Source organism: Megalobrama amblycephala, unplaced genomic scaffold, assembly GCF_018812025.1.
Source record: "Megalobrama amblycephala isolate DHTTF-2021 unplaced genomic scaffold, ASM1881202v1 scaffold409, whole genome shotgun sequence".
NCBI lineage: Eukaryota > Metazoa > Chordata > Actinopteri > Cypriniformes > Xenocyprididae > Megalobrama > Megalobrama amblycephala.
Genome location: NW_025953362.1, coordinates 133,048 through 154,747, shown reverse-complemented (window position 1 = coordinate 154,747; position 21,700 = coordinate 133,048). Strand labels below are relative to the sequence as shown.

Genomic DNA, 21,700 nt, shown 5'->3' with positions numbered 1-21,700 from the left:
TCGTGTCTTTTTTCATTATTCACGACAACACAGGTTATGCTAGCCGTCATGCAACATCAGCTAACATTGGCGAGGCATCAATATCGCTCGTAAGAAATAAATAAACTCATCGTGTTTATTCATCCTTTTCTGCATAAATTCACACAAACCCTATGCGTTTTGCATCCACTGCACATTACAACAGCGTCAGCCTGCCATTGTAGCGATGCTGTGGTAAAATTACCTGAGAAAAACTCACAGCGATGCCATCTTTGTCCTCCTTTATTAATTCAAGTGGAGGTGACGTATTTCCTGTTCGAGAGTGGAGCTCCACTCGCTTATGGTCTGCAGCCAGACCCTTTTCGAATTTTGCCACTGCAAGCACCATTCACATTTTCTTCAGGAAATGTACATTCTAGTTAATGGTGCTTGCCAAAGGCAAAGCTCCATTCTTATTCTCCTGCATACTTATTATTAATGGTGCTTGCCAAAGGCAAAGCTCCATTCTTATTCTCCTGCATACTTATTAAGTTGGCTTGGAAAAGCCAACTTACTGTAATCCTATTTAAACTTATTATTAACCCTCCTCGTCTCCTCGCTCCTCCGTCCTCCATCCTATGACCCGGAAAACGATCGAGCTTAGCCATCTTGAAGGACATCTCAATTCTCTAATTGCACCGCGAGGAGGCAAGGAACGAGGAGTGAGGAGGCTTCCTAGGAGTTATGAGCGAGGATACACAGGTGCATCTTTTGCGGAAGTCTTTCTCATCGAGAAACGTGACGCACGCATAAATTCCCCTCCCCCTTTATATCTCTCACAATAATTTAAATTTAAATAAACTTTATACCTCATATATATGGTGAAAATTTACGTCTGTTATGGGTTTCGGAATTGGGCGTGGCAAAATGGCTCGATTCAACGGGGCATCTTGCTTTATTAATATTTATTATAATTTTTTTAAATAACCAAACTTTAATAACATATGGATAGATCCCTGGAGTGCAGCTGATGACGCTTTGAAGTGACGCTAAAGGGAGCGAGGATATATAATTTCATTTGATTCAATTCCTACGTCCTCGCATCTTTTCCTTGCGTCCTTCCCTCGCATCCTGGAGGGGTGGAGCTAAGACGCGAGGAAAGGAAGCAAGGAAAGGAAACGAGGATGCACAAATAAGAATTGAGAAGCACCCAAAAAGTGGTGAGGACATGTCCCACCCGCAAATTACGCCTATGTACAACCCCAAACTATCCAGGAATCTTTTCTTCAGTCCGCCCGGTCCAAAATGGCGGCGACGTTGACGCACGTCGACGTTGATCCGGCGGAGAATGCGGCGTCAGAGACACACCCGATACCTCACTACACGGCCCATAGAAACAGTCGCTATGAGATAAATTGCTTGGTACTTATAGGATTTTATTTATATTCTTTTTTTATTGTTGTATTGTACTCTTGCTGTGGTTTATTATTTTGTTTATTTGTATTTTTGAATTGAATATTTATCATTGTTTAATTATTGTATATATGACATTAATAATTGTTATAATAATTAAAAATGTCACTAAAGAGGCGTAGATGTCAAGATACCCCTTGGACGTAATGACGTCAGTACTTCCGGGTTCCTTGTTCAGGCTGCGTTTTGTTGTCGGGCGAAGGAAGAGATACTGTTTTCTTCTTTTTTATTTTATTTAGCCTGTTTGTTTAAAATAGTGTCGGGATGAATCGTATCTTCGGACGAGGGAAACCAAAAGGACCACCACCGAACCTCACGGACTGTATATCAGGTGTATGTGTTTGTTGTTGTTTACTTTTAAGACTGAGAAACAAAAGAACTTTGTCCTGAAAGCTGAAATGGCTCCATTTTTTGCTTAAATCTCTATCTGAATTGTGTGTCTTCATATTATCAGCCTTGATATTTGTTGACCATTTGTTATTTGTTGATTATTTGTTATGAGTGGTTGAAATATGTTCTGCTGTGTCATGTAACGTAGTAAAACAGACGCTGTCCCTATAGATAAATATCTTATACATTTCTGTTGTTTTTATAGTTGTTGACATGGTTGGTGTTTTTAAATACAACATTTGTTCTGAAAGTTGTGTTTCTAGGGACAAAGGCTTGTGTTGAGGTTGTGTGAATTTGAACCAGTCCTGCTGGTTTCTTTAGAGATCAATGACTTATGACATATTTCTGCATTTAACATTAGGGCTGGTATCTTCTCATCTCAGTTAATTATGTATGTACATGTTATTATATCCTATATGATGTCTTTCTTTGGCTTGCTAAATATTAGGTCGACTCACGAGCAGAGTCCGTTGACAAGAAGATAGCCAGACTTGATGCCGAACTGATGAAATACAAAGATCAGATGAAGAAAATGAGGGATGGCCCATCAAAGGTAAAATTTGGCTCAGACTTTACTCGAGTGTAATTATAGTTTTCTGTAAACATTAAAGGAATTGTTCACTCAAAAAATTTAATTCTGTTTAATTTACTTGCATTTCATAAAAATAACAAAAATGCACCATAAGTTGTCCATATCATTTGTATGCTATAGTATCTTTTAAAGCCATATGATTTAGTAGCTATGGCCCTGTTTACACCTGTTATTAATATTCGTTTTGGTCGATTAGATCACAGGTAGACAAGGAGACACATTCCCCTTTACACCTGGTGTTTTAATCCATCTCTTTTTTGCATTTTCAACCATTTCTGTCCTGATTTCTTTAAGGGGAGGTTCTATGGGTGGCTAAATGTATGGGTTTTTTCAGATCTTTCGATCTAATGGACAAATAAGCTCGCACAATTTACATATGAATGCTCCTGGAGACAACAGAAAAACATATGGAGAGTATCAGCTTTTGTTTCTGCTCTGATAGTCACAAGACCATTGAATGATGTAAGTGCGTGTTAGAAATCAGAAATGGTGAGAGAATATTATGCTGGTACGTTTTTCGTCTTCAAACTAAACTTGGGTCTTCAGCCGACAAAGGTTAAATCCCATCTGACTAGCGCGCTTCCCCATAATGTTTACGCATAAGGTCAGTAGGTGGAGAGTAGAAGTTCTTTTGTGGCTGTTCGAACATATTCGACCACATGAGGGTCTACACTATGAAAGAAATCTGGTTAAATGCGTTTTCGACTACCCCTGGAAGTAGTAGTCGAAAATGACAATTTTCACCTGAGATTTGGAGCCAAATTAGAGGGGTGTAAATATGACTTTAGATGGCAGCATCATTATTTTATTTTTATACAGAGATTGGTAGGTCTATTAGTAAAATCTGTCGACTTAAGCAATCTTTGTTTTATTATTTGCCAACAGTGACAGTTCAAAAATTGCAAAAAACACTTCTTGTGTTTTTTGCCTCAAGTTTGCATGCCTGTAACTCAAGAAGTACTAAAGATATCTTAATATTCTTTTTGATTCTGGTTCTTAACAAACGTTCCTTTTGGTATCTTCATTTTAAAGGCCCTTGATGGTTCGATCCCAGAGACATGAACATGTTAATGTGGCTCCAGTAAGTTGTACACATTTTCTGTGGTCAAAACCCAAATGTGGGTCACTTTGCATACAGCTGATACTTTTTTTATTTTAAAGAGGAACATCTAAAGAACAAATAATGTTAAAATTTGGAATGTATCCATTTTTTCTATCAGTTCAACTGCATAGAACATACCTGTCAAAGTTCCATAAATATTATTTTTCTAAAGTTGTCAAGCCCGTAACTCTAAAAGTATTCAAGATATCTTAATATCCTTTTAGATTTTTATTCTTAATAAACTTCTTTTGGAATCTTCATTTGTAAGGCCCTATATTGTTCAGTCCCATAGGTATTGGGACCCCAGTGTGACTCCATGTTGAATTTTACCCATTTTCAATGGTCAAGAATCAAATGTAGGTGACTTTTTAAACAGCTGATAGTTATTGTGTTTAAAGAAGAATGTCTGAAGAACAAATAACACTGAAATTAGAAATGTATCTTGTTTCTCTCTATCAAAACAATTGAATACAACACAACTCTCTGAGTGCCAAAAACAGTATGTTTTCCGAAGTTTACATGTCTTTAATTCAAGAAGTGTTAGATATCTTAATGTAATTTTATATTCTTGTTCTTATGAAAACTTTCTTTTGGAATCTTCATTTTAAAGACCCTATATGATTCAGTCTCATACAGTAGATATAGGGATGTCAATAGGGTAACGTGTAGTTACTGCGTATTTGAACTCTTGGTAGCTTCAGACGCTGTTAAAATTAACAAAATCCCATCTTCCAAATATCCATAAAACTGATTCAAATATAGATTATTATAAATACACTTTTGAGAGTAAGTTAATGTGCCTCAACTTGACTATTTTCAGTGGATTTTTGGTGCTCAGAGAGTTATGTTTTATGCAATTCTTTTGATGGAGGGAAACAAAATACATTTCTAGTTTCAACATTTTTTTATTCTTCAGACATTCCTCTTTAAATGCAGTAAATATCAGCTGTGTGCAAAGTGAACCATATTTGGTTTTCAAATTCAACAATTGAACATGGAGCTGCTTTGAGATCTCCATATCTATAGGACTGAACTATATATGGCCTTGAAAATGAGGGCTTCAAAAGTAAAGAATGAGAATCTAGAAGGATATTAAGATATTTTGAATGTTTTTATAGTTACAGGCTTGCAAACTTCGGAAAATTAATATTTATGGCACACAGACAGGTATGTTCTATGCAATCGAGTTGATAGAAAAACATGAGATACATTTCTAGTTTCAACATTATTTGTTCTTCAGATATTCCTCTTTAAAAGAAAAAAAAAGCATCAGCTGTATGCAATGTGGCCCACATTTGGTTTTTGACCACTGAAAATGTGTATAATTTACCAATTTACACATGGAGCTGCATTAAGATCTCCATATCTCTGGGATTGAACCATCAAGGGCCTTTAAAATGAAGTTACCAAAAGGAAAGTTTGTTAAGAACCAGAATGTAAAAGGATATTAAGATACCTTTAATACTTATTGAGTTACAGGCATCCAAACTTGAGGCAAAAAGCACAAGAAGTGCTTTTTGCCATTTTTGAACTCTCACCGTTGGCATATAAAGAAACAAAGATTGCTAAAGTCAACAGATTTTACTAACATACCTACCAAACTCAGATGCTGCCATCTTTTTTTAATTTTTAATTTTTTAATTTTTTTATTAAGATTTGGCTCCAAATCTAGTGAAAGTTATGGTGAAAATTGTCGTTTTGACCCCCCTCTACAAAACAGTGGATTACTCTGTAAATATACATATGTGACATTTAATATTTTAGCTTTAATCACTATTTATTTATTCTACATTAAAAATATTAACAAAATCAAAAATTTGAGCCGGGGAAGTTTTTCCACAATTTGGTTGATTTGACACAGAATGACCCAAGTGTAAACAGGGCCTATATGAGCTATGTGTGAGGAACAAATTTAAATTTAAGATGTTATTTGCTGAATATCATTTTCTATAGCTTCATCTTTTTCTATAGCTCCCAAATTCCATTTATACTTGCACACATTCAAACATGGTGTCACAATTGGTAGACGCAAGCACCAATGGTGTTTGGTATTGGTACCTGGTGTGATGCTTTTATATGCTAGTTTTGAATATCTGCAAATCTGAAAATACCTAATGACAATTTTTTGCCATCAGGTTTTTTTTTTTTTTTTTTTTTTGATTTGGTGATCCATTCCTTTAATTAATTAAAAAAAAAATCATTCAACATTCAGCCATATGTATTGTCGACAAAGCGTCACACACCACAGGACATTGAAAGAAATCATATACTCTATTTTCTCTGCTTCTTTTCTAGAACATGGTGAAACAGAAAGCCATGCGAGTCCTCAAACAGAAGAGAATGTAAGTGCACTTGTACTCATCCTGTTGTCACCCTGTAGTCAAGCTTGTAGTCATTCTTATTGTCACATTTCTGTATAAATTCTTAAAATTAAAACTGCAAGCACTATTGGTGCCTGTTGGGGTACTGAGATGTTTTTGAGCATCCATAGCCTCCCAAAAATTCTTCCTATTTCATGGCAAAACATAAAAATTCATCACTCTGCCAGGGGAACACCCTTTTGCTAGGTTGTTTTAAAGGGTTAGTTCACCCAAAAATGAAAATTCTGTCATTTATTACTTACCCTCATGCCGTTCCACACCCGTAAAACCTTTGTTAATCTTCAGAACACAAATTAAGATATTTTAGTTGAAATCCGATGGCTCGGTGAGGCCTGCATAGGGAGCAATGACATTTCCTATCAAGATCCATAAAGGTACTAAAAACACATCTAAATCAGTTCATGTGAGTACAGTGGTTCAATATTAATATGTGACCCGTCACGGAAACCAGGGACACAAGTCGGCAGCACAACTATCGAGCAAAATGAGAAAGAAGCGTTTTTTTTTTCAAAATTGGTGATTTTCTTTTTTTGCAGAATCTGTTAGTTGAGATCACGAAGAAGCCTCTCCATGTTTGAGATAGCAGTTTTAGTATATTTAAAAGCGTACATTTTGAGGTTGAAATCGGCTTTTTTTTCTGAGATTCTAGCACGCAGTAGGGGCGTGTCATTGTCTGTGTGTATTTCCATACTGGATAGCCGGCTTTTGTTTCTTGGCTACTTATTGTGCACATTGCAGCAAAACAGACTTAAAATACTCCGTCATTTTTTGTCATAGAGACATAAGTAATATATCAATTGAAACTATAGAATGTCTTCATTTATTTGTGTACACTCAGAGTAAAAACAATAAGTTGTGCTTTTTGTAAAATAAAGAAAACTAACATGATGCATGATCTCTCATCTCCCTCTGAACAAGTCCAATCTGATAGTTCTCAGAAAATGAACTGTAACTTATGAATACTAATCACAAAAAAAATACACTTATGTCTAAAGACACGTTGAAATGTCAGGTTTTAAATCGTGTAAGTCAAATCGAAAACAAACATTCTGTGTTTATGTAATCTGTATGAAAAGAGAGCCATGTCAGAAGTCTGTGATTCAGCTCATTATCCGCTAATGCCGCCACGCCCACGGAGCCAGCGCTATTCAGACGCAAATACTGAGGCAATACATGCAATCATCGTCTCATTCGTGTATTTATTGTCTTGAAACGTTGATCTGTATGTTAAAGCCATGGTTAGCGACCTCTAGATTAGAAGACATGCCGTTAGTTCCTGGTTCCTATTCTTCTTTGGATGAATTTGTGGACTAAATGTGCACAGAGCGCCCTCTGGCTGCAAGTATGAATTGAAAACACAGTATCCAGCACTCATAGTGATGACAATAAATATTTAATATTACTCCTCTGTATAGAAAATTTACAAACATATGAGGATCCAGATTTTAAAGGATTGTCTTGCAACATGTTATCTCTAAATCATTTTTATAAAAGTCAAAAAAGATAAATTACTGACATTTACAATACACATTATCCTTTATTATTAATAGTATGCGGTCCATGCAGCTTTACAGGGGGTATGGTTTATCTAAATGAGATGTAAATGAGCCCTATTGTCACTCCCAGCAGGTGAGAATAGGTGAGAACTGCAGAAACTTTAAAGGGGTTTTTCTCCCATTAGAGCTTTTTTGAGTGCCTACCTTCAAATGGCCACAATTTCTCCAAATATTATCAGATTTCCATGTGTAACTCAAAATGCCCCAGAACCGACTTGTGTCCCTACTTTCCGTGACTGGTCACATATTATAAAGTGATGAGAATATTTTTGGTGCGCCAAAAAACAAAACAAAATAACAACTTGTATAGTGATGGCCTATTTCAAAACACTGCTTCAGGAGGCATCGGAGCATAATGAATCAGCATGTCGAATCAGGTGTTTGGAACGCCAAAGTCATGTTTGACAAGCGCTCCAAATCATGATTCGATACACTGATTCATTATGCATAATGAACTTAAAATGCTTGCTCTGCTCCGCTCGCTTCGCGCCAGTGGATACGCACCATAAGAGACCCATGGTGGCTGAGCAAGAAATCTGACCGCCACGGTGCATTAAAAGGTAGTGTATGGAAGCACTTTGGCTTCTATGAAGTCAACTGGAAAAAGGACCTGGGGCCTTATTTATAAAACTTTGCGTAGATTTCATCCTAAAAGTGTATGTATGCGCAAAAGCTAGATTCTGCGTACACACACAAAAAAAATCAGATTTATAAAACCATGTGTACGCCAGAACCTGCGCACAAATCCTTTTATAAATTCCAGTCAACGGAAGATTGTGTGTACGTGCATCTCCACCCTGTCTCCTCCCCGAAATCACTATATATGGAGCTTACGACGCCTAGTTTTACTATGCATAACCTCATCTGCATATCATTTCCATACATATTCCATCCACGTGACACCATGGTTAACGCCATCACAAGTACAAGGTACAAGACTATGGAAAATATTAGTAATGGACTATAAATGCCATTTGTGCCACACATTATACTGATAAAGATCATCCAATATCCTCTTTATGTTTTAGAATAAATATATCAAAATATACATAAAAACTAAATTATATAAAATACTTAAGATAAAGGTTTTAGAATAGAGCTGATTCATTCATTTCCACTGGCCAAATAGTATTTTAATAGTTTTAAACAATTTGAATCAAATTTATGCAGTTTTGCTGATAAGGTGAACATATCTTTTAGGAAGTTTATAGGCTATTTTTTGGTGGAAACAGATAGGCCTACTTATTTATTGCAGTGTAATCGTCTTGTCTCGGCGCGTCACTGACAAAGTATTTTAAAAAGAAAACATGCAAATTTTACCATTTTCCTCATATCCTTTAAATGGTAATTGTTTGAAGATCCTTCACACAACATCAACACCTCCTGCAGCTGCTGTTATACAGTAAGCTATTATCATTGGAACTATTCAAACTGGACAACGGACTGTTCGATCACCGAATCCAGCAGTGTCTTCCATAATATCGAAGTTAAGTGTGCATCACTGATCATCGTTCTCGCTAAAATATTTTGTCATAACATCTGCAGTGTAGTTTAAAGAGGAATTATTGTGCTCCCAGCGCTCCTCGCTGTCATTAAAACAGCGTGTCACTGGAAAAGTGATCGAAAGTAGCGCATCTACTATCTGAATTCATATCACGTTTGTTTAACTTCTGCGTAATGTAATTTCAGTGCTTTATCGGCAATAGTGAAAGTGTAATATTAATGTAAATGTTTATCAATTCTTTTATTTATTTAAACTGTTATTGTGAACATGAACTGTATTTATGATTATGACTCATAATGAGGATTTGAAGTAGAGCTTAAATTCTCTCCTGGGTCGGGCCGATATTTCCCGCCACCATCCTCGGGCCGGGCCCTTGATAAAGCACGTCACGTGTCATGCCCAACGTCTTTTCCACTCGCACTTGCAGTCGCAGTCTCGCACGCGTGACGCATCACACCTGCTGTGCGTGCTGTACTATTCAGTAGCTTAAGTGTAACATGGAGCTTGAAGAAGCAAAGAAAAAAAAAATAAAACAGGAGAATTAACTTTGAGCAAGTCTGGAGGAAAATCGGAGGTATGGAAACATTTTAAACTAGTCGTGGGGAGTGACAACATATGTGTTGGCTTTGTCTCGTGCATTAAATGCGGCACGCTGCTCGCCTATGACAGCAAAAAAACGGGGACTTCTGAATAAACAAACGCAGTTTACATGCTTCTTCCTTGTCGTATTATTCATTAAGATAATAATTAATAAATGCACGCAATTATGAACAGTTAATGTTACAGATATGTTTTACTATGCACAAACAAATGCCTTTCAACTTACATGTGCAAAATCAGAATTAAATGAATGTGCTGCAGTTTGTACAAAAAGAGAGTCTGTAGTAGCCTACGTGTTTTAGCCATTAAATAAGCACATTTAGTTTCAAGTTTAAGTTTTGTTTTGAAGAAAGATTTTCCTTAAAGTGAATTTTGTTTAGTATAAATTGTATCTTAATTTTAATACATTTTTCATCAACCTATTGCCTGGATTTAATACATAAAAAGCAATATAGCAGACAATATAATAATGACATGGAGGCGCCGGCGCGGCGGTCACACTTACACCATGTGAAACTCGTAACACACGCTGTCACCGAATTTACAAATGCACATCTTGCTTGTTGCTCACACACATATTATGTTGAAATAACAATATATTGAAGTAACATTATTAATAATAATTAATCTTTAAGAATATTTGATTGAATGCTGAATGTTGTGCTTGTTCAATTTAATAAAATGAACTTTAATTATGATAATTAAAATAATTGAATATTTAATATTGAGTGGCCAATTTTTGCTCATTTATTAATAGTATTTATATAATATATATATATAACTTCACAGCTCCCCCCGTAGCCTAAATGATCTAGCACAGCAGCACCTGTGTTAAAAAAATAAAAACTAAATCTGGCGCCGCCCCTGGTTATAACGGCCCACATATTAAAAATGGTCGGGTTTAAATCTGGCTCGATTAATTACAGTGAACGTGTCGGGCCGGGCTCAGGTAGGGTCGGGCTTGATTTGTTGGGCCCGATCTAAGCTCTAATTTGAAGTGGTTTTCCTTCATCTGCCGTCAGTCCCTCAGCTCACCATCATTGTCGCCAAACTGCTCTGTCTCCAAAATGTTCGTATGCATGGGTCAGAGTTTGCGTGGAAGTGCACAAATTTTCCTGTCAAGTTTGTTTTTATAAATCACAACTTATGCGTTGGAACTGGCACGCTTTATAAATGAGACCCCAGGACTGTGTTTCTCAAAAGCATCGTAAGCCTAAATTGATTGTAGAGACCATTGGTGGCAATTGTTCTACGATTCAGCTTTGGCTTATGATGCTTTTGGGAAACGCAACCCTGGACAAGCCTCACTATATGCAAGTTTTGCTATTGCTATATTATTAATATTATATAATATTGTTGTATTGCTTATTGCACATAACAGGAGGATGTCGGTTAGAAGTCTATTGTTTAATGTTAGTGATTCAGAATATGCTGAAATCGGTATTCATTTACTACAAGTATGCTGCTACTACAGGCACACATTTCTTTTCCTGTTGGTTCTTTGCTATACTCTCATTCCGGCATAATAATCAAGGAACTTTGCTGCCGTACCATGGGTGCAGCAGGCGCAATGATATTACACACCGCCTCTCACAAATGTCTCCATGGTTGCAAGGAACGCTCCCTGTGCAAGCAGGGGGTCATAGCCGCTGCGTAATATCATTGCGCCTGCTGCACCCATGGTACGGCAGCAAAGTTGCTTGATTATTACACCAGAATGAGAGTAAAGTTCCTAGACATATTGGCCTAGAAATTCGCAACTTTTCATTTTCCGTCGATCTTAGTACACGATGTAACTACAGAAGAGTCAAGTTTTAAACTCTTTGGTCATTTTTGAGCGAGATGCTAACGGTTTAATCAGATTCAATGAACTATGCTAAGCTATGCTAAAAGTGGTACCGCCAGACCCGGAGATCAGCTGAATGGATTCGAAAACGGTAAAACTCAACTGTTTAACTCTAGGGGAGTTGGAAAATGTGCCTACTTTTAAAAAAGTGGAGTGTTCATTTAAGTAGGGCTGGGTAAAAAATATTGATTTCTCGATTTTATTCGATTCGATTCATTTTATTATGAGGTTCAAAAAATAAATACCGTTTTGGCGCTGTTTAATGTGACGACAGTTAAAGAGAAGTGGCAGCACGGAGCGCATGTGAACATCCTCTCCTCCGCTTTAATACCAGTTACAGCGCAAAATAAATACGACTAAACATCTGAAGGTATGTTAAAATATACAGTACAATTTACCGAAATCCGTATCATGTCTCGTCTAATAGCTCAATCAGTGTTTCAACATCGGAAAGACATCAATAAAACAGCTTGTAAACAATGTCACGTAACATCACATTTACCTCAGAAAAACATATTAAGTGACCATAAACTCATTAGTCTGCTCGAAAAGTGTACTCTAGAAAGCAATATACTGATAAATATAGCTATGCACCGTTACATATTCATTATAATTTTTAATGTTCTTCAATATTGAATGCATGCTTGAATAAATCAGTTATTCATATGACAGACAGACTGAAGTTAGGCTTTTATCCACATAAAAAAAAAATGGAGACTGATATGGAAGAGAGGAAATTGTTGAATAAAGTGTATTTTTTTCACTTAAAATTCCCCACTCCTGTGCATTTGTGAATCACTTTCTGTGCATTTGAAGAGGAGATAAAGTCTTAAGGGTTTAGAATGAAATGAGTTCCATTGTTGCACAACCTTAGAACCTTGAAGATGAAAAGGAAAATAAATGCTTTAACATACATTGAAGAAGTCATTCAAATAATTTAATATTTAGAAAGATAAATGTTGCTTAATGATTAAATCTCTCAAAATATATATTGAAGCGGCAGTGAATTCCAGAATCCACCCTTTAGAAGCGATTCACAATTTTGTTTTATTTGCTAATCTCATTTTATTTATTTGTGAATAATTGATTAATTTTCACGAAACTCTTTACATTAATTTGTGGATCTTAATCTATTGTGAATTTGATTATTTTTTGTGAATCTCAATCTATTTATTTGGAATAATGCAACAATTCTAACCCCATACACTTGAAACTGATATGAGACACTGAAGGAAATTGTTGTATTTCCAGGTACGAAGGGCAGAGAGATCAGTTGATGCAGCAGTCATTTAACATGGAACAAGCAAACTACACCATCCAGACACTAAAAGACACCAAGACCACTGTAAGAATGCAGTCATAAGAATAAAAATAAAACATTAAAATGTAACTTGTTTCCCTTTGTGTTTTGCAACATTAGCAAATGCAGCAAGCTTACTTGTTTTCTGTGTATGCATGTTAATGTTTTTAAAATAGGTGGACGCAATGAAAGTTGGTGCCAAAGAAATGAAAAAAGCATACAAGAATATTAAAATTGATCAGATAGAGGTAAGATTCCTTTCATCCCTTAATTTAATGTAAAATGGTAATTGTATGACCTGATTAAAAAATGTAATGTGTGTAATAGAAACGTTTTGCTGTTTATGCTGCAGGATCTGCAAGACCAGTTGGAGGACATGATGGAAGATGCTAATGAAGTGCAAGAAGCTCTTAGTCGCAGCTACGGGACACCAGACATCGATGAAGATGACCTGGAGGCAGGTTAGTTAAAACAGGCATGGAGGTAGTTTGTTTTTATTTTGTGCATTTAGTATTTTGCTTTTTCATTAGTAATGGTTTTTGGTGTATTACTAATAAATATATATTTACTTTGTTCACTATAAAACATAGTAATGTTGTTTTTATTTGTTTGTACCATAAGAGCTGGATGCACTGGGTGACGAACTCCTTTTGGACGATGATAATTCCTATCTGGATGAGGCTGCTTCTGCCCCAGCTATACCAGAAGGAGTGCCAGGAGACAGAACCGCTAACCGGGTATACATGCTTAAAGAGCCATAAAACCCTAAAACAATTTTTTGGATATATGTACTGTATTTTCCAGAATATAAGGGTGCCTGGCCCAAAATAATAATAATAAAAAAAATGCAGTTCATGACCACTTTAAATCTGAGGTGTGACCGAATGCGAATGGGGGTTTCAAGACCCTTTAAAGGGATAGTTCACCCAAAAATGAATTAATTTTTGGGTGAACTATCCCTTTAATAGAATGCTCAGTAATTGTGGGTAAACTGCATTCCACAATACAATGTGCTGGACTTCCCATTTCAGTAATAAACAAAAGGTATACAATTGACAAATGCAACGGGTTTCAGTTCTCTTTCATGGATTATAAGTTATTAGACTGCCAAACAATGGCAACACATGATATAAAATTGGATAAAAAAATACTGCATAATGTATCTCAAATTATTTAAAGGAAAATATGAAATGGCAACACATTAGTATTTTTTTTTCTGAACACACTGCATTTATAGTTACCTGTTCTTTTGCTTAGTATAACAGTGGATGTTCACATGCATCCGCAATGAAGAAATGATTTATAATTGATACAAGTATTCTGCTGTTTTCATGCAGGATGGAGTACTGGTGGACGAGTTTGGCCTACCTCAGATTCCAGCTACATAATGGAACAAAATTACAATGCTACACAATTCTAAACCCTCAAAAGACTTGGACAAATATCTACACACATACTTAATCAAACATTGGGACAAACCTTCAATGTCAAGACTTAATCTTTCTTATCTCAGTCTTGATCTACATTTATAATCTTTTATTGCTTTATACAAAATCAATCCATGATAGCTTTCACCATTAATCATTGGGGTTAGTTTTTTTTTTTTTTTTTCCTTGGACGTTTGTTTTCTTCTGTGTAGATTCTGTTGCTATTATTTGTTTTCTAAAGGATATATGTCAGTTGATTTACTTGGCACTTAAATTTGCTTATTGAAAGCAAATATAAAGAAATTATTATATGACCATGTTTGAGGATTGAATGTGCAGTGTATTATTTTGTGAAATTCTGCGATGCCAGTGGTTCAAAACAGGCAACAAATCGAAACCATTTCAGTGAGAGAACATAGAAATGGGAACTGACTCGGGTAAGAATGTGCCCGTGTCATTTTGTGAGAAACAATAATAGACAAAATCTTATGCACTCCTTTTATTATGAGAATTTACATAGAATCTCACATTAAGAGCAAAAAGAAAAAAGCCAGTACACAAAACTTTCTGTAAATTGAAAAACAAACATCTATATACCTAATAAATCTACTGGAAGGGGCACTGCTTTTTGAAATTGTTCAATATACATTTAGTGATCCAGATGTTACCAGCTAAGTCTGTAGCTGTTAGGAAAGATCTTCTTGTGCAGATATTCCACAACCTCCTCTTTATTCTTGAGTTTCTCAAACTCATAGTATGAAATCTAGACAGAGTGAAAAAAAGACATTTGTATGAATTCAATTACATTTTATTTATAAAGCACATTTAAAAGCTGGTCAGCCTGAGCTGTCCAAAGTGCTGTACATAGAGTTAAAAAGAAAAGGAAAAAAGAAGAACATAAATACAAAAGAACATGTACAAATTACCAAGAATTAAAAGCACAGGAAAAAATATGTTTTTAACATAGATTTAAATTAGGCAAACATAGAAGCAGTTCTGACTGGTAGTGGCAAGCTATTCCAAAGCTTAGGGCCTGCAAAAAGCTGATACGGCGAAAGCTCGGTCTCCCCTGCATTACAGACGAGATCGTGGTACCAGCAAAAGATGACCATTTTGGGATCTAAGTGATCTGGCAGGATTGTACATAATCAAAACAGATAGATATTAGGAGATAAATTATTGAGAGCTTTGTACACGAATAACAAAATCTTGTAGTCAATACGGTATCGGACAGACAATCAGTGCAAAGAACGTAAGATTGGTGTAATATGGCCTCGTTTGCGGCTACCAGCGAGTAGACGGGCTGCCGCATTTTGGACCATTTGAAGGCGAGAGATGGAAGAGAGAGGTAACCCGGAATACAAAGAATTACAGTAATCGAGTCGAGTTGAGATAAAAGCATGAATAAGTGTTTCCAAACTTTTCCTGCTTAAGAAAGGTTTGACTTTAGCTAACCGGCAAATATGATAAAAACTGGTACTAACTATGGTGTTGATTTGTTTGTCTAATTTAAGACCATTATCTATGTGAAATCCTAGCTCTTTAACATCAGAAGTAAGATAAGGAGTAAGAGTGCCAAGGTTGGTTGAGTCTTCATCTGGGTGCTCTTTTGGTCCAAACGGAATGATTTGGGTTTTATCATCGTTAAGAATTATGAAACTATTTGTAAGCCATAATTTGAGTTCATGCAGGCAAGCCTCCAGTCTCTTGTATGTGGAGTTATCTTTGTTTAATAGGTATATAAAGTTGTGTGCTGTCCGCATAGCAGTGATACGACACCCCAAATTTAGGCATAATTGATCCCAGAGGTAAAATATACAACGAAAATAATAACGGTGCTAAGATCAAACCTTGGGGTACACCACAGGTGACGTGAGCCACCGAGGATGAATGGACACCTAAATTGACTGTAAATCTTCTGTTTGACAGAAAAGATTGGAACCATTTCAACACTGTACCAGTGATACCAATCGAGTATTCAAGCATTATCCAACCCCAGAAGACTTATCACTAGAGTTGTATGGACTACATTTACACTACCTTTATCCATTTACACAATCATTTAGCAGGCGCTTTTCTCCAAAGCGACGTACAAATGAGAACAATAGAAGCAATAAAATCAACATGAGTGCAGCAGTATGCAAGTGCAGTGTCAAGTCCCAGTTATTCCAGCAAAGTGCTCGTAGCAAGGATTTTTTATTAAATAGAGAATAAAAATAGAAAAAAGAAAGTGCTAATATTACTGGGTCAAGTGTTGACAAAAAAGATGCGCCTTTAGCAGTTTTTCCTTGTTCAGAGCTTTAAATTTTTGTATCTCATTTAATGGTAAATAACGGAGACATTAGTTAAATACAGGGGTTGGATAATGAAACTTAAACACTGGCCAGTATAGTTTTGAAGGTTTCAAGCTTGTATATACATGGCCTGGTGGCCAATTCACTGATTTTACATTCCATCATTAAGATCAGAGTGTGAAGGTTGAATTAGCAGAGCAATAGCACAGCTGTACATAAAATATTACAATCCACACAACATAATGGGAGACATATCAGAGTTCAAAAGAAGACCAATTTTTGTTGTGCATTTCTCAGGCTCATCTGTGACCTGGGGTCCATTCTCCGTACCAAGCTTAATACGTCTGAGATGATTTGACAGATGCCAGATCTTCTAATCATGATAACTGAACTCTGGCTAATTTGTTTTTTCAAACAAATTCGATTAAAATATCTGGATTAAATTGTCTGAGATTATTGCAGGTTCTTGTGTTCTTTGGAAAGGGCAGATATATCGATGCTCAAAACCATGCCACATGACAACCAGTGGCACAGCTCCTCAACAAACCGTCCATACCGGCATGATGAATACGATCCTCAACTGGATGGAACTGAAATTAATACTTTGAATGTTGCGATCCTATCAGACTTATGATAGCAACCTGAATCATAACAAAGCACTGTTCGCCAGAGGAGAACTGGCCCCCCGACTAAGCCTGGTTTCTCCCAAGGTTTTTTTTCTCCATTTTAACACCCATTTGCACCTCATGTCACCTGTTGGAGTTTGGGTTCCTTGCCGCTGTCACCTTTGGCTTGCTTAGTTGGGGACACTTGACATTTGACTTGACATTTGATATTCAACAGAGCTTTGAACTGCCTGCATTGACACTATTCTTTAAGAGCTGTGGTGCAGCCAAAATTATACACCAGTTATCAATGTAAAGCTGCTTTGACACAATCTGCATTGTAAAAAGTGCTATATAAATAAAGGTGACTTGACATGCAGTGATTGGCTGCCGGCAAGACAGCAACGTAATGACATCATATAAAGGTCCAGAAACTTGTCACTTTTTATCAGGAGTGTGTTCTTTTTTATAAGGAAACAGCCAAGCAACTAAAATAACATAAAATTTATAAATAATTGAAATGTGTACTGTGTACTACATGATTCCCAATTATTTCCATTATTTCAGGATTTCTAGTATTTGTACAGGCGTTACATTTTTATTTCAATGTTGTAATTAGCAATTCATTTAATTTTACCTGGGAAGTAGATTTGTTATGTGACATCATTAATTAAAGTTTCTTGAGGGTCAAAGAACATTTTTCTAATGGCACAGCAGACAGCATTTTTTTACACTAAGTTATCCACATCTCCTGCACTGTACTCCCATAATAGCTGTCACCATTCAAACTAACGCACGGCTTAACTGTACATCGTGTGTAACTGGTGCCAATGCCAAAAGTCGGTTTCAATGGTGCCAACAGTGCAAGTCTTGGGCTGCGGACAATGTGAAACATATTGTTCTCTGATGAGTCCACTGTCACTGTCTTTCCCACATCCATGGGAGTTACGGTGTGGAGAAGCACCAAAGAGGCTTAAAGGAACACTACACTTTTTTGAACATAGGCTCATTTTCCAACTCCCATAGAGTTAAACAGTTGAGTTTTACCGTTTTCGAATCCATTCAGTTGATCTTCGAGCATAGTACATTGAATCTTATTAGACCGTTAGCATCTCGCTCAAAAATGACCAAAGAGTTTCAATATTTTTCCTATTTAAAACTTGACTCTTCTGTAGTTACATTGTGTACTAAGGCCGACGGAAAATGAAAAATTGCGATTTTCTAGGCCGATATGGCTAAGAACTATACTCTGATTCCAGCGTAATAATCAAGGAACTTTACCATGGGTGCAGCAGGTGCAATGATATTACACACCGCCTCTCACAAATATCTCCATGGTTGCAAGGAACACTCCCTGTGCAAGCAGGGGGTCACAGGCGCTGCGTAATATCATTGCGCCTGCTGCACCCATGGTACGGCAGCAAAGTTGACATAATGATCGGAATTTGAATTGTGTAAATTTGAATTATTGACAAGTGTCATTTAACAGAATTGAATATTAAAGGTGCCCTAGAATTAAAAATTTAATTTATCTTGGCATAGTTAAATAACAAGAGTTCATTACATGGAAATGACATACAGTGAGTTTCCTCCTTCTTATATAAATCTCATTTGTTTAAAAGACCTCTGATGAACAGGCAAATCTCAACATAACACTGACTGTTACGTAACCGTCGGGGTGTACGCCCTCAATATTTGCATATGCCAGCTCATGTTCAAGCATTAGACAAGGGCAGGACGTCTGGATGTGCAGAGCTGAATCATCAGACTAGGTAAGCAAGCAAGGACAACAGCGAAAAATGGCAGATGGAGCAATAATAACTGACATGATCCATGATATCATGATATTTTTAGTGATATTTGTAAATTGTCTTTCTAAATGTTTTGTTAGCATGTTGCTAATGTACTGTTAAATGTGGTTAAAAGTAACATCGTTTCTTACTGTATTCACGGAGACAAGACTGTTGTTATTTTCATTTTTTAAACACTTGCAGTTTGTATAATTCATAAACAACTTCATTCTTTATAAATCTCTCCAACAGTGTATAATGTTCAAATGTAAACATCCAAATAAATACTATACTTACGCGATTAGACATGCTGCATGACGAACACTTTGTAAAGAACAATTTTGAGGGTTATATTAGCTGTGTGAACTTTGTTTATGCTGTTAAAGGCAAGCGTGAGCTCCGTGGGCAGGGAGTGTGAGCATTTAAAGGGGCCGCAGCCTAAATCGGCTCATGTTTAATGATGCCCCAAAATAGGCAGTTAAAAAAATTAATAAAAAAAATCTATGGGGTATTTTGAGTTGAAACTTCACAGACACATTCAGGGGACACCTTAGACTTATATTACATCTTTTAAAAAGACGTTCTACGGCACTTTTAAGTGCCATTTTATATAGATTTTAAATTAATTTTTTTTAAACTTGAAGCCTGGACATTTGAAATTGAATTTTATTTATGGCAGAATTTTCTACATATGTATTTTCAAACAGTGTGTTTTTTGTTCTGAATTCTTAGACTGCAAATATTCACTTCTTAAAAATACAGCTTCAAGTTTTCAACATGAATAACAAATTCAAAACATCAATATTCTAAAATTCAAAATGCAGAAATCAGATCGTACTGAAAGTAGGTCAGAGGTCCAACTTCCGGGTTCCACAGGGAAGAGTAGAGGATCAGCACACACATAACTGTTTGTCAATAATTCAAATTTACACGTGCCCAGAAACAGGCGTAGCCGTCATTTTAGAAGTGAGGGGGACAGAAATGTTGGGTGTAATACCAGTCTTTATTTGACCTTTGTCTAATTGATAGATTTATTTTTTTTTATCTCATCTCTTGATTTTAATTTTAAATCAATTTGCTTTTAATAACAAATCAAATACACTGCTGAACAATAACCAATATCTAAAAAAAATTCCTATATTTTATGACAATTTTATGATTTGTTTATGTACTACAAACAATTGTGCATTAAGTCCTCATGGATTTTATACAATATAACAAAAAAAAAAACATATCGCAGAATAAAGCAGAAAATACAGTACCTATCAAAAGTTTGGACAATTGTAACTTTACAATTGAAATAGGCCTATGTCTCTTCTGCTGACCAAGGCTGGATTTATTTAATAAAAAATGCAGTAAAAACAGTAATATTGTGATCATTACTCCAGTCTTCAGTGTCACATGATCCTTCAGAAATCATTCTAATATGCTGATTTGCTGCTCAAGCAACATTTTATGATTATTATAAATGTTGAAAACAGTTATGTTGCTTCATATTTTTGTGGAAACCATGATACCATTCAAACGTTTGTGGTAAAAAAAGAGAGATATTAATAATTTTATTCATTAAGGATGCATTAAATTTATCAAAGTGACAGTAACAATAAATGCAAATAAGTGGTGTTCATTGAACTTTCTATTCATCAAAGAATCCAGAAAAAAATAAATGTATCATGGTTTCCACAAGCAAATCAGCATATTAGAATGATTTCTGAAGGATCATGTGACACTGAAGACTGGAGTAATGATACTGAAAATTCAACTTTGAATCACATGAATAAATTACATTTTAAAGTATATTCACATAGAAAACCGCTATTTTAATTTGTAATAACATTTCACAATATTTCTGATATTACTGATATGCTCAGTATTTTTTGATTAAGTAAATGCAGCCTTGGCGAGCATAAGATACTTCTTTCAAAAACATTAAAAAGGTTGTCAATTAGCATTGCATTATTCATATACTTTATTGTCAATAAATACCTTGAGATGGCTTTGAAAAACACAAACCATATCTTGTCGCATTCGCGTGTTTGTCTTCGCGTTTCAGTCAATATGTTTCTGCATTTTATTCAGCTGCTGCTAGAGCGAATAGCTGAATTATTTCTACGAAACCGTTTTGGACTTTCTACGAGAGAGCGCCCACTGGCTTTCAGTATGAATGAAACATATTACACGAGAGTGAGCGCTCAATGTTTAGATCGCCTCATTTTAGTTCTCCACTGTTCTGGAGGAGGAATGGCTCAAAATCCCTCTGGCCACTGTGCAGGACTTGTATCTGTAATTCCCAAGACAAATTGATGCTGTATTGGCCATACTAATAAATTATTGTTGTCTAAAACCACGTGTTTCAGTTTCATTGTCATGTGTTTCATTTTTAAGTTTGCATACCCCTTGCAAAATCTGCAAAATGTTAATTAACAAAATAAGAGGGATCATTAAAATTGCATTTTTTAGTACACCTTTGAATAAGTAATTTCACATAACACAAGTTTACATATAGTCCAAGAAGAAATAATTGAATTTACTATTTAACAGTGGCTGCAGTTTCACACTGAGGACAATTTAAAGACTCATACACAACAACTACAAAAGGTGCAAACATTCACTGATGCTCAAGATGGGAGACATGTAAATATTATATGTAGCTTCTGAAGGGCAGTACTAAATTTAATAAGTAAATAAATAAAAAAATAAGTTTAAAAAGGGATTTAAAAAAAAAAAAATACACATAAAAAAGTTTGCGCCCTTTTGTAATTGTCGGAACGAACGCGCCGCCATTTTCATTTTTTCCCTAAGTAGAATAGGGAAGGGGTAGGACATACGGCGCAATATTTTTGAAGAATGCGGAAAGCGGAAGCACGTGCAAGACGATAATT

The 21,700-nt window shown here is 35.9% G+C and overlaps 2 protein-coding genes across 3 annotated transcripts in view; one reads left to right on the top strand and one right to left on the bottom strand.

The window, feature by feature from the left end:
- Window positions 1-1,563: 1,563 nt before the first annotated feature.
- On the top strand, window positions 1,564-14,748 carry chmp5b (charged multivesicular body protein 5b). The gene is made up of 8 exons (XM_048179964.1): window positions 1,564-1,764; window positions 2,270-2,374; window positions 5,811-5,857; window positions 12,654-12,747; window positions 12,879-12,950; window positions 13,055-13,163; window positions 13,324-13,439; window positions 14,040-14,748. Exons 1-8 carry the CDS (start codon window positions 1,696-1,698, stop codon window positions 14,088-14,090), a joined length of 663 nt encoding a protein of 220 aa, XP_048035921.1. The 5' UTR covers window positions 1,564-1,695; the 3' UTR covers window positions 14,091-14,748.
- fastkd3 (FAST kinase domains 3) overlaps window positions 14,616-21,700 on the bottom strand; it is a 28,069-nt gene continuing 20,984 nt past the window's right edge. Inside the window, exon 7 of one of the 2 annotated variants that reach the window (XM_048179961.1) lies at window positions 14,616-14,892. In XM_048179961.1, coding sequence (XP_048035918.1) covers window positions 14,794-14,892 — 99 coding nt within the window. In that variant the 3' untranslated portion in view covers window positions 14,616-14,793. Of the gene's footprint in view, window positions 14,893-14,967; window positions 15,259-21,700 lie in introns of those variants that run through there. The other variant, XM_048179962.1, reaches the window with a different exon arrangement.

Bases quoted from the DNA above. Each gene is read 5' to 3' on its own strand.
- chmp5b (XM_048179964.1), top strand. From the start codon at position 1,696: ATGAATCGTATCTTCGGACGAGGGAAACCAAAAGGACCACCACCGAAC. The intron at 12,748-12,878 runs GTAAGAATGCAG...TTTTTAAAATAG, and splicing joins TAAAAGACACCAAGACCACT to GTGGACGCAATGAAAGTTGG. The intron at 13,440-14,039 runs GTATACATGCTT...GTTTTCATGCAG, and splicing joins GAGACAGAACCGCTAACCGG to GATGGAGTACTGGTGGACGA.